Raw genomic sequence first — 15,851 nt, 5'->3', positions numbered from 1 at the left:
CGTTAACGTGACTTTTCTTATTTCTCCTCGTCGTCAAGCGCTACGAGCTCGCAAAATTTCGATTGTGTACCGTTATCCACCTCACAACGACGACGACGACGCTTGGACGACCTCCAGATAATTCGGCTGGATACAACTCTCATTTTTAACGCTTCCCAAGTTTCAACTGAGCAACGCAGCACATTACCATTACCAACATCCTGCGAAACCTGGAATCGTCGGCTTTCGATGCCCAGTATATTTTCTAGAGCCCGCACTACTTCGACACCAGGCAAGAAGCAACCGAGTGGCAACCAAGACCCACCCTACGACGAGTTCGGGCGCGTAAACAGTAGAGGTTCTGCAAAAGATGTCGGTGGTGGTAGAGGCACCCCTACTCCTGTGAAACAGAAATCACGAAATCGAACCCTCAGCACTCCAGAGACAGACCCATTCGCTCACATTCCTGATGGGTCTTTTCTCCCTTTGAATTTGGAACCTAAAGTGTACGAGCACGAGCAGCAAGAGCATGACTACGGATATCTATCCTATCAGCGGCACGTTGTTCTTGGTCTTGATGAAATTGCACGCCTCGTGGACGTCGTGGCCAGCGAACTAGGCACCAGAGCGCTGACTACCCCGTTTATTTTTTCGACTCTGGCTCTCGATGTCTCAGCCAGCTCCGTCAAGAGGCTTATCAAAGCGTTTTTGGAAACATGCACCGGTGGAATCGACGCAGAACGACGTTGGAGAGAGGAGGCCAGGCTTGCAGGTCCCCACGAGCTCGGCATGTGCATCCGTTGGGGACTTGCTAGAGTCGTTAGAGTCGTTGGTGGACAGGCAGTGAGAGGCCTCATTACTTGGGACCATTATACAGAGTTCCGAGACTCTGAAGCAGGTGGGTGTTTTCTCTCTTCTGTTCCATTTCACTCTCACTCTTCACGTTCTCTGCATTGCATTGCAATCGCTCCTTCACATCAGACGCTCATTTTGCTTCATATCTTAAATGACTTTACTAACTTTACTGTAGCAGATAACTATCCCCCGAAACACTTTTCCACCTTCCTTCCACGTCTCCCCTCAACTCTGCGCTCGATATTACTCACTCTGTTGAGCCTGCTCATTCGGTTCACAGCACACAGTGCCAGCTCCGGACACACACCTCCAACCCTCTCCCCCCTATTCGGCCCCTTGTTATTTGGCCTAGGTCCCGCCACTCTCGCATTCCACCACACCTATATCCACTACCTCCGCGCAGTCAACGCCACCGAGCATCTCCTTCTTTCCTTCATCCGTTGGCAATCTACATCCGACCTTGGCGTCCCCACCCGGCTCAAAGAGTGGATCCGCTCCTACCCAGCGACACTCCCAGCTTTGCACCACCCAGGCAAGCATGAGCGCCCACAACCGCGCAGGGGTGCACGCACGGTGCGTGTCGTAAGCGTAAGGCGTAACGTACGAATGTATAGCCAGGACCTAGTACAAACTGCTGCGAGCTGGGCACATCGGTCGCATGGGCATGGCCTGGCGGGGTCGAAAGAATGGGAAAGGATTGCCCCACCTTCACTCAAACTGCCGCCGAGATACTCAGAAGCATACAAGAAGCGTATGGACCTTGCGTCCCATGTGCACCCGTACACCGGACCCGGAGTCGCTCCGGCAACTGCGACTAACAGCACGTCATCTTCGCTGTCTGATGACAATGAGGCTGTGGTGGGCCTGGGACTGCGGGAGGGCGAGGACCGGTTTAGGAGCCTTACAGATTTGAAGTGGGGTGAGTTTGAGACGATGGGATTCGGCACGGTCGCTGCGCATGAGGAGAAGTTGCAGTTTGATCTGACGGAAAGCGCACGGACGGTACGTGTGGCATGCATGCTAGGATTTCAACCATGTTTAACCCTTTCTTCATCGACATATAGGCCCGTGCTGCAAAACGCACCACTCTAACATGGACCGACTTCTCTACGACTGGTTTCACACGAACCGACGCACCTCTGAGCGCAACACTCCAATTTAGCACGCCTCTCACACACACGATCTCCGCGTGGCCCTCACACAATGCCGACATTACGAAGAAGCTGAAGAAAACCGCAAGGACCTTGCCTGCGTTTGGCTGGGACACAGAGCCAGTTCTCGGCACAGAAGAGATGGTGGAAGAAGCGTTTGTAGACGTGTTTTGTGATTTGGTTTGGGGAGGGGGTTGGAGGGAGGAAATTGGCGTGATCTTGGATGCGGAAGGGCCTGCAGCAGAGGTCGAGAGGGAGTGTAACTGGGCTTTGGTGGGTGCTTTTGTTCTTCATCTTCTCCTTCCCTTATTCTGTGCTGACCCAGGCTGCGCTTAGATCGAATTCAAGTCTCTTCCAATATCTTCACCAATATCATCACCCTTGCCCAAGGCTGGCAGTGGCTCAGATCCAAGAACAAGCACGACCCTTGTTTTGTTCGAGGAGTATGTGCCTTTGGAGTATCGCCAGCAGCTTGCCAAGGACAGCGGTGGGAAGCGAAAGCTGCCGTTCCCGTTTATGTCCCCTATTAGTAGTGAGTGGTCGTTTCCTTTAGTAGTTCCATCTTCTTTTTGATGCTTCCTGATAGCGTATTTTTGCCGATTGTACCTTCCCCCCTCTTTCGTTCCCATCCCTAATCACAACTAATTTCCCTCTATTAGCAGGCAAATCTCGCCCATGGAAACAAGCTGCAACACTCAATGGCCGTCCCTACGTTGTTGGGCACGTTCCTAAGAGTCCGTCATATCGCGAAGTTGAATTCGAGGGGCTGCTAAGATCGAATGGGAGCAAGGTTCTTTCGCTAAACAAACCCAGCACTTCGGGTGGCGGGGGTACGACGTCACCCACTACAACGGGGGTTCTTTCTCCAACAGCTACAGATGAACAGCCCGTCACCCCACGCTCAACTCCTTCCACACGACCGACAGGTGACTATCTCCGCACCACTCTACACCCGGCCAAAAGACAACGACAAACTTCCAGCTGCCGCCCGTGAAGGACAAAGAACCAAAGCTCGAACGGAGCGCTTCTGACTCACCCCTCTCCCCGACGTCTGCACGCAAACTCGCCTCACGTTTTCGTGTCCACCCCAGTTTTCGCCGCTCAGGGATTGTCCCTGCTGAATACACAGAGGCGATAGTGGATTTTGAAACGAGGCTAGCGAGCTACTCAGACGATGAGCTTAATAATTCGTCATCTGCAGGAGAGTCTAGGAGAGACAGAGATGAGAGAAGGCGCTCGAAGGACGATGCGTGGGTGGATATTTTGGTCGCGACGCATAACCGGCGGTTGAGTGGGCAGGAGGCGGATATTCGTCCGTTCGGCGCGCGCAGGAAAGGCATGCAAGACCCGGAGATGGCGAGCAAGGAGGTAGCACAGGTGCTTGCAGGCGTGGCGCGTTTACAATCGCCGCCGAGCGACCATGAGCCTGAGCCGATACCTGAACCCGCGGCGGCGCCGAGCGTGAAAAGCGAGGATGTGGATGTGGACAGTGTGATGTCGTATCCAAGGACAATAACCTCCAGCGTGCCGAAGCGCCTGGGATACTTTGATCTGCATCCAGAACGCAGACCCGTGCCCTCGCCGCAGCCGATGAGCGTGGGTGAGGACTCAGATGTAGATGAGGAGGCGCGCTATGGAAGCCCCGAGAGACCGTCGCCGTCGAAGTTTACCGTGCCCGCAAACACCGATACAAGTGCTTACCCCCAGGCCCTGCGAAGCTCGATGGACACCGTAGAAAGTGACTATGCCCCAACTTCCACACACTCCGACCAGGTTGATGCGCTGGAGTTAGTGTACGAAGACCACCGTGTAGCAAAGGAGACAGAAGACGCGTACTCGGGGATGGGGAATGTGACTCAGCTTATAGGCGTGCCGCCCGTGACGCCGGAGAAGGGAGAGAAGGAAAAGAGTCGGACGGCTGCACTGATTGAGATGTACCGCGAGCGCGAGAAGAAGTCGTCTACGACCACTGCCGTGCCGATATCGAGGCTCCCCGTGCGTTCGACGTCGCTGCATACTCCTCCCACGAAGGAGTCGGAGCTGCCGCCCGTGCCTGTGGTAGAGCTAGAGCCTGTTGTGGTCACCCCCGCGGGTGATATTATTGAGCAGCCTGCAGGCACAAAAGGCCTGCAGGGTGAGGAGTTTCTGCAACCCGTGAGTTTGTTGTATGACGGGAACGGGCGGGATAGTCCCGGGAGGTATGTGCACGGGGCACCGTTGCATAATGTGTTGGAAGAGGAAGAGGAGGAGTGAGTTGTTATGGCCTTCTTGATCACTATGCAGGCCTTTCTTCATTTTGCCATTAACTCACGCAACCCCGAGGTCCTTCCGCCATCGCTGATCCAGAAGCGGGTCCACCGAGGAACACGCCGTTAAACCCATCTTTTCACCTGTATTTGAACACCTATGCGTATATGAGTCCATATCACATCACCCCAACAACACCGACATCCTATCCTAAATACCACTACCGTCCCGATTTCCTTTGATACCAACTCTCCTCCGAGGCGTTGCAACGAATGCACGTTTCGTCAAGTCAGGTCGATACCGTATTTCGAAACTGGTCGATTGGATACTGGATTATTTTCTTTATTGAACAACATACATACACCATTCTTTTAAGATTTTTTCACATTCCTGACTTTCCTTGCTACTAGCGCATGCTAATTTCCCCGAGTTTGTTTCCATACATAGTCGTAGCCCTGACCCTCTCTATGTTGTCCCCCCTTTACTGTTTTACAGTGGATTTTATTTTATTTATGGTGCTTGTTCAATGGATGGAGTGGCAGCGGACCAGCGGCCCTCCTGATCCGCGAAGAGGCAATTCAGCTGACTTGGTCCAGGGTCACTGGATTAGACTATAATGCGTCAAGGGATCAATATTCCTCTCACTAGTTGTATTTCCTCTTGCTTTCTGCGAGCATGATCGAGGTTCCAGATAGATCCATTCGCATCTGTGCAGACAGAGGAGGGACGTTTTGTGATGTTCATGCGTAAGGCCAAGTCCAAGCTTTCGAGCGTCTTCCACGAAGCTGAGATAGAGCAGATCATATCCTGATCCAGACGATCCAAACGAGCGGAAAGATATCATCGTCAAGCTTCGTGCGTGTATTCGAGTGCATGTTATATAGTTGCTTAACTGCCCTGCAGTGTCGCAGGACACAGCCAACTACGGCGATGCACCAACGGAGGGCATCCGCAGGGTACTAGAGATCGTGACAGGAGAGAAGATCCCCCGTGGGTCCGTGCTCGATACTAGCAAGATTGGTTTGTACTACTCCTCCCGACACGTTCACCTATCCTGATAATGTCCTGCGTACAGATTATATTCGCCTGTCGACAACCGTGGCGACAAACGCGCTGCTGGAGCGCAAGGGGCATCGTCATGCGTTGCTGATTACAAAGGGATTCAAGGACCTCTTGCTCATCGGGAACCAGTCACGCCCACGCATCTTCGACTTGAACATTCGCCGTCCGAGCCCTCTGTACTCTGAGGTCGTTGAGGTGGACGAGCGTGTAACTCTTGTGGGGTACACATCGGATCCTAAGGCAGAGGAGAACGCTATTCAGTGGAATGAAGATGGGATCATTCAAAGAGGCTATAGGGGTCCGGGCTGGGATGGGGAGGGTGATGCTGAAGGTCCGGGAGACATTGTTCGAGGGATCTCGGGAGAAGCAGTGAGGATCTTGAAGAGACCAGGTGCGTAATCTACAGCATTCACAGTATTGTTCGTTGATAAAGATTTCTTAGATCTGGACCTTGTGAGGCATGATCTACAGCGACTGTACGACGCTGGATATCGCTCCCTTGCAATCGTCCTTGTTCATTCTTACACCTTCCCTGAGCACGAAATACAACTCGGCAGGCTTGCACGGGAAGTTGGATTCACCCAAGTCTCGGAATCCTCACAGTTGCTGCCCATGATTAAGATGGTTCCTCGCGGTGTATCGTCCACCGCGGATGCATATCTCACCCCCATCTTGCGGGAGTATCTAGACGGATTCTTTCACGGTTTTGACGCGAAGTTGAAGGATGGTCGGATACAGAGCCCCCGTGTAGAATTCATGGGTAGCGATGGGGGACTTTTAGACCTTAACAACTTCTCGGGCTTGAAGAGCATACTAAGTGGCCCTGCAGGAGGCGTCGTTGGATATGCGTTGACGAGCTGGGACGTAAAAAGGAAATACCCCATCATTGGGTATATGCTATGCTCCGTTCAGTTTTCTCGACTTGACTGACGCTCTTGCTCCGCAGCCTTGATGTGGGCGGGACATCGACTGATGTATCTCGCTTTGATGGTCGCTACGAAGTAGTTTACGAGACCACAACCGCTGGAGTCACTATCCAGTCTCCACAACTGGACATCAACACTGTTGCAGCTGGTGGAGGTTCTTGTCTGACCTTCCGAAATGGCCTGTTCCTTGCAGGACCCGAAAGTGCTGGTGCGCAACCAGGTCCTGCCTGCTACAGGTATGTGCATACCAACTGAATGAGATAGCGAAATTTAATAGAATCCGTACCCAGGAAAGGCGGTCCGCTAGCGGTTACAGACGCCAATTTGCTCCTAGGTCGCCTCATCCCGGACTACTTCCCAAAAATATTCGGGAAGTCAGAAAAGGAGCCTCTAGACTCAGAAGCATCTCACGTAGCCTTTGAGAAGGTCGCGAAAGAGATCAACGAAAGTCACGAAATGAACCTTGACTTGGATGACATTGTATATGGGTTAGTGCGCTATAGTCATTGATGATGGTATGCACTCATATTCGAGGTCAGGTTCATTAAAGTTGCCAATGAAACTATGTGTAGACCCATCCGCGCACTAACGGAGGCGCGCGGGTATTCAACAGGCAAGCATGTGTGCGTCCGATGTCTCTCTTTGCGTCTCCATTTGAACGTATTCCCTGTCACAGACTCGCAAGCTTCGGTGGTGCAGGCGGTCAGCATGCCTGCGAGATTGCAAGTCTGCTCGGCATAAAGACCATCCTCATCCATCGATACAGCTCCATTTTGTCTGCATACGGACTGGCATTAGCAGATCGGCAAGTGTCTATGCGCCGTGCTATTGATTTGGTCTCTGAACGGATGTCAACAGCGCATACGAACTCCAAGAGCCCTCGTCAGCGTTCTACTCTGCGCAGACACGCCAGTACCTCATCGCCCGCCTCGACAAACTTACCGGCGATGTCAAGGCCGAACTCAAACGCCAGGGATTTGAGGGCGACCGCGTGAGCGTCGAGCGGATGTTGAACATGCGCTTCGAGGGCACCGACACTGCACTCATGATACTTCCTAATAAGAATGACGGCGACAGTATCGAGGACTTTGAGGCTGCATTCAAGCGCGTGTACAAGGCAGAGTTCGGCTTCCTGCTCGATACCAAGAGTATCATCGTGGACGACGTGAAGGTAAGTGATATCTATGACCTCAAAGCACCAGGTAACCATGCCCCCAGGTTCGTGGCATCGGAAAGACCTTTGACGACCTCGGGGAGTCTGTCTACTCAGAAGTAGATCGGCTTGAGAAGAAGCCCGTCGCACGCGATCGAGCGGATTCAACTTATAGCGTGTACTTCGATAAAGTCGGCCGTGTGGGCGACACGCCCGTGTTCCTCCTGGATAACCTGGGCGTGGGCGATGAAGTCACGGGCCCTGCGATGATCATTGATAACACGCAGACTATAGTCGTCGTGCCGGGTGCGCGCGCTGTGCTCACTAGCAAACATTTGTATATCACACTCGGAGGATAAGTAACGAATAAGCCACGACATGGTAGATTATTGCAATTGATCAGCACTGGATAGTGATTCCAATTGAAAAAGTGCTGAAGCTGAAAGTTCCACTAGAACTTGTACTGAAATTGCATATAGTTAATCTAGCACGATGAACGATTTCCTGACTACGTTACAAAGATACGCTAGCTCCTTGGACAGAGGAATCTACAAAATTTCATGATGAAGATTAGGAAATTCATGCGACAGGCTAAGGGCTAGGTATGCCTCGTCAACCAGACAACGAACAAGGAGTGTGAATGAGAGCTCGGCAAAAAGGCTGGCAAGTCTTTACCCAGGATCCACACCAGAGCTGCGGCGTACAGGCAACTCCCCATAAGGTATGTATTGTCGAAGAAAGTCGGTATAACAAGGATGTAACATGACCTTCATCTTGCGGAAGGATCCGAGAAGTACAGGTAGGGTAGAAACGCCAGCCTTCAGGTCATCTTCGAAATCACGGTCATCAGTCATGATCTAGACAGAGTTCAAGGTCAAATGATGTCACCATAACTACTGCCGACTTACTGCATGGCATGCGACCAGGCTATCATTAAGTAGTACTCCATGGAGACGGTAGCGTGTCAGTCAAACTTCCTGATCCTGAAAACGCAGAAGAAGACACGCTATAAGCCGCATCTGAAAAGCAATGCGGTGTGAGTACAACAGGTATAGATGTAGAAGGCTTCTCTTCTCTACCACATTTCCCAGGAGGCGCTTTAAAACTAGCCCAAATCTATTGAAGTTGATCTGAGTAGTCCGGAGAAAGGCGGGAGCCACGACCACTGTCGTGGTGAAGACAGTTGAAATCGGACATAGGAGCACTGCGTTGGCGATGAGAAAGATTCGTGCATAGGTAAACCAAGAGGCGAGGTTTTCGCCGCTTGCGTTATGGTCGTCAGATATGAATTCACTCGCCTGGTCCTTAGGATGGTCAGAACCAATGGCAAGGATATCCGACGTCACACATATGGTTATCTTTGAATACGATGGAGTTAGTGATATTCTTCAGTGTTCAGTCTGCGAGCATACCCGGGGTCTTCCAATAGAGTTGTCCATTGTCGGACATGACATAGGACATAAGAGATGATAAGGCCAAGCTGTTCGTCGATATCACGAGGGCCGCAAGAAGAGCTCATCTGCAAGCTTCGAGATTGAACAGGTGAGTGTGTACATACCAGAGTCTTTGCTAAGTTTCTACTCGCGATATTATGTAATAGAGTTATTCCTTGTCTGGGTTCGAGCACTGAACTGAACACATCCAGTTTCGGCCATTTCGTAGAACTCGGGACCGAACTTATCTGACAGAACGGTTTATTTTGTGTCGGGACCCAATACCGATCCATAAAAAAACATAAGAAGTCGGACGACGCGTCTGAATAAGTGCATACACTAGTACTTGAAGATGTCAATGGTAAGTTCAGTAATAAGTTTTGACGTAAGGTTTGCCGCAGGCGCTGCGGAAACAAGCGCTTAAGCAGCCGACTGACTTATAAGTACAGGCGGGAGATTGACCGAGTCACTTCATGCTCGATGCTGGTTGGATGCTGGTAAGTATGCTTTTGCTTACTAGCAGCCTTGCAATCACTGCTAGCACTTGAGTCGGCGGCTCGGCACCATGATGATCAGACAGCTTACTCAAAACTGCAGCTCAATAACGCTGTCAGTTTACTTATTCTTTACATGTTGTTCGAACAGCAAATGAACTGACGAAATGATTATCGAGTAGGGATAATATTTGTTAATCCGGATGACGGAGCATCTATAATAGCTGACCTGGATTTGGAGGGTACTTAGCCGTCAGTGCCTGTCGAGCGGTTACTCTTTCTTCCTCAGATGTTCCAAACCCTCGCACGACTTTCGGGACAGGAAATACGAAGCGCAGACGAGGTCGGACGATGAGCGAGGTATAAATAGTAAGCCGATCCGATCAGTAAAGTCAGCCTCATAATCACTGACGTTCAATATTCAATGTTCAAATGTTCAGTGTATGCTTCTCTTCATCAAAACACAGACCCTTCAGTGGGTGTCGGGCCGTGGACTTAGCTGCACTTAGTGGCGTCAGGTTCTACCGAGTTCAACCGAGCAATTTCACCAATAAATTCCTGTAGGTTGCATGCGTTTCACTCCCTGCGTTCATTGTAGTCCCATTCTTAAAGTTTTTATGGCACCCAATCATGCACGACAACACGTCTTTCATAATACACCAACAGACTCCCCAGATAGGGCTCAACCCGCCATTCCAGTTCACAACCTACTAGATTCGGACACATCAGCTCTCTCACTCTCTAATAGATCGTCAGACAAATCAACCCCCGTAAACTATGAGCAATCTTTTGAATTTGAGCAGCTGCTCAGAGACCTCATGAAACGGCAAGTGTTTCATGGTGAATAACATAGATCGTCTGATTCACCATTTTGTTATCTCGCCCTCAGCCGTCAAGATGAAGGAATCAAGGACCGCCAACTTGGTGTCATGTTTAAAGATTTGCGCGTCATTGGTGGAGGTTCTCGTACCTCCCCCCAGCCAACCGTGGGCTCACTTTTCCATCCTTCAACGTGTATGCGCAAGATGAGGGGAAATCGTCATCCCTCAACTAAAGACATTTTGTCCGGATTCGAGGGTGTTGTCACTCCTGGAGAAATGCTGTGTAAGCACATGTCCTTCTTCGACCTCCAGTCTTGACATTCCATAAAGTGGTCCTTGGTCGTCCCGGCTCCGGGTGTTCGACCTTCCTCAAGACACTTGCCAACCGACGTGGGGAGTATCATGCCGTCGAGGGACAAGTTTTCTATGATTCATTCACCCCGACGGAGATCCATGACTCCTTCCGTGGCGATGTCACTTACTGCCCGGAGGATGACATCCACTTCCCGACTCTGACCGTCGACCAGACGCTCTCTTTCGCCGTCAGAAATCGTACTCCCACAACACGTCTTCTCGGCCAGACTCGCGAGGACTATGTCAAGGATACCACTACGATGCTAATGGAAGTCCTTGGCCTCTACCGTTCAAAAAATACACTGGTTGGTAATGCTCAAATTCAAGGTGTGTCAGGTGGCGAGAGAAAGCGAGTCTCTATCGCGGAAAATTTAGGCTCTGCAGGCACACTTGGCGCATGGGATAAGTAAGGTGTCGTCATTTAAGGTGGTAATCCTCTGACTTGTTTCTCATTCAGTCCCACTCGCGGACTAGATTCCTCGAGCGCAGTCGAGTTTGTCCGCACATTGCGTGCTATCACAGATGTTAAACGCACGACAATGATCGTCTCCCTCTACCAGGCGGGCGACCAATTGTACGATTTGTTCGACAAGGTCTGTGTCATCGATGAGGGGAAGATGTCTTACTTTGGTTCGGCAAACTCAGCGAAAGATTATTTCATGGATATGGGCTTCGAACCGCAAAACAGGCAGACCATCCCTGATTTCCTGGTTGCAGGTAAGGCATTCCGGTTTTCTTATATTGTCATATAATCATCATTGTCAGTTACGGACCCGAACGGGAGGAAAATCCGCCCTGGATATGAGAGCTTTGTCCCGCGGACGTCGGAGGAATTTGCTAGTCGTTTCATGGCTTCTGACCTCGGCGGTCAGAATCAGAAAGCGATGGAACAGTATCACGAGCACTACGTTGGCAACGACGAACGCAAGCAGGCATACATGTCCAGCGTGACCTCTGAACGTGCCAGTAGATCCACTGTTTACATGACTTCTATCCCCCAGCAAGTCAAAGTAGTCATGAAGCGCGGCCTGCAAGTGATTCTTGGTAATAAGTTTGAGCTCTGTGTACAACTGGCGTAGGTGACATTATCTTTTTGTCCAACCCTCAATGACACTGGATAATAGTGCTCAGGTCTTCCAAGCGATAATTATCGGCACCGTCTTTCTGAACGCTCCAAATGACACTTCGGCCTATTTCTCTCGCGGAAGTGTTCTGTTCTTGTAAGTATCTTCCTTGTCTTGATCTAAGTTGTGCCTCACGACTCTTTCAGCTCTTTGTTCTTCAATGCTCTTACATCTGTTGCAGAAATTCCTGCGCTCTTCGTCCAGCGTCCAATCGTACTTCGTCACCAGGAAGCCGCGTTACATTATCCTTTCATCCAGAGCATCGCGCATATCGCCATCGATATTCCGATCACGTTGATCGTTCAACTGGTTTTCGCTGTGATACTTTACCTGCTAGTTGGGTTGCAACGTTCCGCCGCACAGTTCTCGTGAGTTGTTCAAGTAGTACGGTCTTGGATTTCATACTTACGCTGCTGCACAACAGCACATTTTACCTTTTTATCTTCTTAATGTCGCAAACCATGAAGTCATTCTTCAGAGCAGTTGCCGCAAGCTTTAAAACTCGTGCCAGCGCATTGGCTGCTAGCGGTATCTTCGTTCTGTTAATGTTGCTCTATAGTGGATACACAGTTCCTTGGCCGACCGCTCCGACGGGCTTGCGGTGGATCATGTGGTTGAACGTACGTCATCCCTTGTTGACTTCTTTTGCTTAGTGACAATATCGCTGTCTTAGCCTTTGTGGTGGGGGCTCGGTGGACTTGTAGTGAACGAGTTCCATACGCTTGACGGAGTCTGCTCTACTCTTGTTCCTCAAGGTCCTGGCTACGCAAATGTCTCGCTTGCAAACCAGGTGTGCACAACAGTCGGGTCGCAACCCGGGCAGCTACTTGTGGATGGCAACATCTATGTTGAATTGACGTTCGACTTTTGGTATGGTCATCTTTGGAGGGTAGGCCGGTCGCAATACTTTGTGAATAGCTCATGATACCCCCCCCCCCCCCCCCCCAGAACTTTGCCGTCATGTGTGGCTTCTACCTTGGGTTCTTGGCCGTTCTCCTAGTTGCCACAGAATGCAATACCTCGTTTGCTTTCGACAGCGCCGTCGTTCTATTCAAGCATGGCTCCAGTGCTATCAACGAGAATGCTAAGGCCCTTGACGAGGAGACGGTAGATGCAGAGATTCATTCTGGATGCCGATCCAAGGCAGGCGATTCCTCGACTTTCGACAATGTCGAGAAGGAAACCACGGTTACGGACCTCTTCACTTGGCAGCACCTGCAGTATGAAGTCCCCATTGGTGGAGGGATGAAACGCCTTCTTGAAGACATCACGGGCTTTGTCGCCCCTGGGAAGCTCACTGCGTTGATGGGTGAATCTGGCGCTGGAAAGGTATAACTTCCTATGATACCAGTAGAGCATGCCGTTGAATTCAATGCTTGCAGACCACACTTTTGAATGTTCTTGCACAACGCGTCGGTGCTGGTGTGGTGACTGGTGACTGCTTCGTTAACGGACGGCCGCTGTCTGTAGACTTCCAGGCTCAAATGCGAGTACCGTCCCAATCTGTGCCGACCTTACCTGACTGTCATGCTTAGTGGTTATTGCCAACAACTCGACACTCACCTTCTCGAGGCGACTGTTCGTGAAGCGCTCCTTTTCTCTGCCAATCTTCGCCAGCCCCAGTCAGTTCCTCTCGCTGAAAAGGAAGCATTGTGCGTATGACTTATGTCCATGATCAACCGCTGCTTGACTTGCCAGTGCAGCGTTGACAAGTGCCTTGCAATGTGTGGTCTAGAGGAGTACGCTGATGCTATCGTTGGCTCTCTCGGTGTCGAGCACCGTAGACGCACCACCATCGCGGTGGAGCTTGCTGCCAAGGTTCGAACTACAATCCCTTCTGTGGAAGTTGTGCTCAGGCACATAACAGCCGAAACTTCTACTCTTCTTGGACGAACCTACGTCTGGTCTCGACTCGCAATCTGCCTGGGCTATCGTGCAGTTCCTTCGTGAGCTTGCTGACCATGGTCAGGCCATTCTCTGCACGTGCGTGCCGTTTCTACAATTGGGTTTCCCACTGCTTATGAACTTCACAGAATACATCAACCTTCAGCGGAGCTCTTCCAGGTCTTTGACAGATTGCTGCTCCTTGGCAAGGGTGGACGGACCGACTATTTTGGCGACATCGGCAAGAACTCGTCGACCATGTTGGACTACTTTGAGCGCAATGGTGCTCCACGCTGCGGCCCCGACGCCAACCCGTGAGTAAGGGCAGTCATACCGGGTCTTGCGCTAACCGGGGCATTCAAGAGCGGAATACATGCTCGACGTAATAGGCGCGGGAGCAACGGCAATCTCGACTACTGATTGGTACGAGGTCTGGATGTGTTCCTCAGAAGCGGCGCAGCTTCAAGTTCAGATCGAGAAGATGCAATAACATGGTCGTACTCGCCCACAACAGCTTAGCGTCCAGTTGTCTGCCTTTGCCACTTCATGGTCTTACCAGTTCGTTGCCCTCGCCCATCGGAACTTCCAAGCATACTGGCGCAATCCCATATACATCTGCTCCAAGTTTGTGCTTAACATCGCCGGCGGTCTCCTCGTGGGCTTTACATTCTTCCAGGCAAATAACTCTTTGCAGGGTACCCAAGACAAGCTGTTTGTAAATATATCCATCAAGGTTCTTCGTTTAATAACACTCTCACACCTCTTTAGTCAGTCTTCCTCGCCCTTGTGCTTTGTGTTCCCCTCGTCCATCAGCTGATGGCCGTCTACATCGATATTCGGACGGTCTACGAAATCCGTGAACGTTCTAGCAGAATGTATCACTGGACCGCTCTCGTCATGTCACAGCTAGCTGTTGAACTTCCTTGGAACATGACGAGTTCGGCAATGTTCTTTTTCTCCTGGTACTGGACCGTTGGATACCCGACAGACCGGGCAGGCTACACATTCCTCATCTTCTCCATCGCCTTCCCATTGTATTATACCACGCTTGGACATGGCATCGCGTCCATGGCGCCAACCGCTCCAGTTGCATCACTGTACTATACAACTCTCATTGTCTTTATCATGGTCTTGTGAAATGCACCTTTTGACCCACGGTACCCATGCTAATGATCCACCAGTGATGGCGTCATCCAGCCGTTCATCGAGCTTAATTGGTGGAAATGGATGTACAGGGCCTCTCCTTTCACATACATCATCCAGGGCCTCCTTGGTCAAGGTTCGTGAATGATTTTTTGCTAAACAATTTTATTCATTGTAGCCCTCGTAGCTATCGGTGGGACAGCTATAATCTGCTCGCTCACGGAACTAGTCTCCGTCAACCCGCCGGAGGGTTTGACGTGTGCCAACTACATGACTCCCTTCGTAGAATTCGCCGGCGGCTACCTCACGAACCCCGAAGCCGCAGAGAGTTGCCAGTACTGCCCTTACACGACTGCTGACCAGTACATGTTCTCGAGGTTCAACATTAAATTCAGCGATCATTGGCGTGACCTAGGCATCGTCTTCGGATTCGTCGCGTTCAACGTGAGTCACTGCTGGCTGTTGCTTGGAACTCGTGCTCATGTAAGATCTATAGATCATCGCTATTTTCTGGTTCACATATTTCATGCGCAATCGCACCGTCAGCGTGTTTTCTTCTCTCAAGCAGAAGTTGACTCGTGGCAAATAGATCGCGACTAATGCATACTGCGTAAGGTAGTTCTCGGGCACGTTCATCGAACCTCACGTGATGGACAGGGCTGTGACACTATGCAGGATAAGTTTAGGATAAGTAACAAACAAGCTAAAATGTAGTATCTGTATGTCTGTCTCAGGTCGAAAGTGCGAGAGTGCAACAGGACAACAAAAAGAATGTATTATACCTAACAGAATCTGTGTACTATAGATGTTATTAGATTCAAATCTCTTGTAAAGTATTATATGGATACCAGTATTAGTCTGAGTGTTGTGGATCAAGATTCGGGAAGCTTGAATCACTGAGACCAAAGGTTTAGAATATTTGGGTGCACATATTAGCTGTCAATTAGCTATCGATTGTTACCCAGGAATTGAATTTACGCTTGGTCTCTCTTCCTTCTAGTTGATCTGTCTAATAGGGGAAACTAGACAACAGTGAAGATAATAACATGCCAAACTCGTTCCTCATCTTTTCGAAAATCGGAAAGTGCTCGCAAGTTTCTATCATATCCCTGCGTTTTTGTGTGCTCCCATGTTTACTATATGTCTCGTAGTCGAATTGTTATGTCGGGATATCTGGAGAAATTTACGATCAGCTAATGTAAATTCTGTAAAGTTCTCGACATAA

At 50.4% G+C, this 15,851-nt stretch overlaps 3 protein-coding genes across 3 annotated transcripts; all 3 read left to right on the top strand.

Annotated features, from left to right (window-relative positions):
• Window positions 1-4,238, top strand: EDB91DRAFT_1220686 (uncharacterized protein; the record flags this gene model as incomplete). Its single annotated transcript, XM_041320898.1, has 8 exons — window positions 1-877; window positions 1,010-1,836; window positions 1,899-2,258; window positions 2,322-2,514; window positions 2,648-2,874; window positions 2,949-3,637; window positions 3,704-4,043; window positions 4,092-4,238. Exons 1-8 carry the CDS (start codon window positions 229-231, stop codon window positions 4,236-4,238), a joined length of 3,432 nt encoding a protein of 1,143 aa, XP_041179254.1. The 5' UTR covers window positions 1-228.
• Window positions 4,239-4,617: 379 nt separating this feature from the next.
• EDB91DRAFT_176151 (Hydantoinase/oxoprolinase-domain-containing protein) lies at window positions 4,618-7,888 on the top strand. The gene is made up of 11 exons (XM_041326325.1): window positions 4,618-4,978; window positions 5,032-5,087; window positions 5,136-5,252; window positions 5,308-5,685; window positions 5,737-6,184; window positions 6,241-6,456; window positions 6,511-6,708; window positions 6,760-6,843; window positions 6,897-7,025; window positions 7,079-7,391; window positions 7,439-7,888. The coding sequence occupies exons 1-11, from the start codon at window positions 4,908-4,910 to the stop codon at window positions 7,730-7,732; spliced, it is 2,304 nt and encodes a 767-aa protein (XP_041179253.1). The 5' UTR covers window positions 4,618-4,907; the 3' UTR covers window positions 7,733-7,888.
• Window positions 7,889-9,917: 2,029 nt separating this feature from the next.
• On the top strand, window positions 9,918-15,215 carry EDB91DRAFT_1246605 (ABC-2 type transporter-domain-containing protein; the record flags this gene model as incomplete). Its single annotated transcript, XM_041322683.1, has 21 exons — window positions 9,918-10,140; window positions 10,198-10,404; window positions 10,452-10,881; window positions 10,933-11,192; window positions 11,241-11,550; window positions 11,600-11,695; window positions 11,746-11,967; window positions 12,024-12,219; window positions 12,273-12,488; window positions 12,548-12,928; window positions 12,982-13,061; window positions 13,135-13,251; window positions 13,303-13,417; window positions 13,467-13,582; window positions 13,633-13,797; window positions 13,847-13,949; window positions 13,998-14,198; window positions 14,252-14,616; window positions 14,665-14,762; window positions 14,814-15,070; window positions 15,123-15,215. 21 exons carry the CDS (start codon window positions 9,918-9,920, stop codon window positions 15,213-15,215), a joined length of 4,251 nt encoding a protein of 1,416 aa, XP_041179252.1.
• Window positions 15,216-15,851: the final 636 nt, after the last annotated feature.

Source organism: Suillus paluster, assembly GCF_016628075.1.
Source record: "Suillus paluster strain FC165 chromosome Unknown EDB91scaffold_15, whole genome shotgun sequence".
Classification (NCBI taxonomy): domain Eukaryota; kingdom Fungi; phylum Basidiomycota; class Agaricomycetes; order Boletales; family Suillaceae; genus Suillus; species Suillus paluster.
This window is presented reverse-complemented; position numbering and strand designations above follow the sequence as displayed.

Coding starts and splice junctions, on each gene's coding strand:
- EDB91DRAFT_176151 (XM_041326325.1), top strand. CDS start 4,908: ATGATCGAGGTTCCAGATAGATCCATTCGCATCTGTGCAGACAGAGGA. Junction 5,686..5,736: donor GAGGATCTTGAAGAGACCAG/GTGCGTAATCTA, acceptor AAGATTTCTTAG/ATCTGGACCTTGTGAGGCAT. Junction 6,709..6,759: donor TTGGATGACATTGTATATGG/GTTAGTGCGCTA, acceptor ATTCGAGGTCAG/GTTCATTAAAGTTGCCAATG.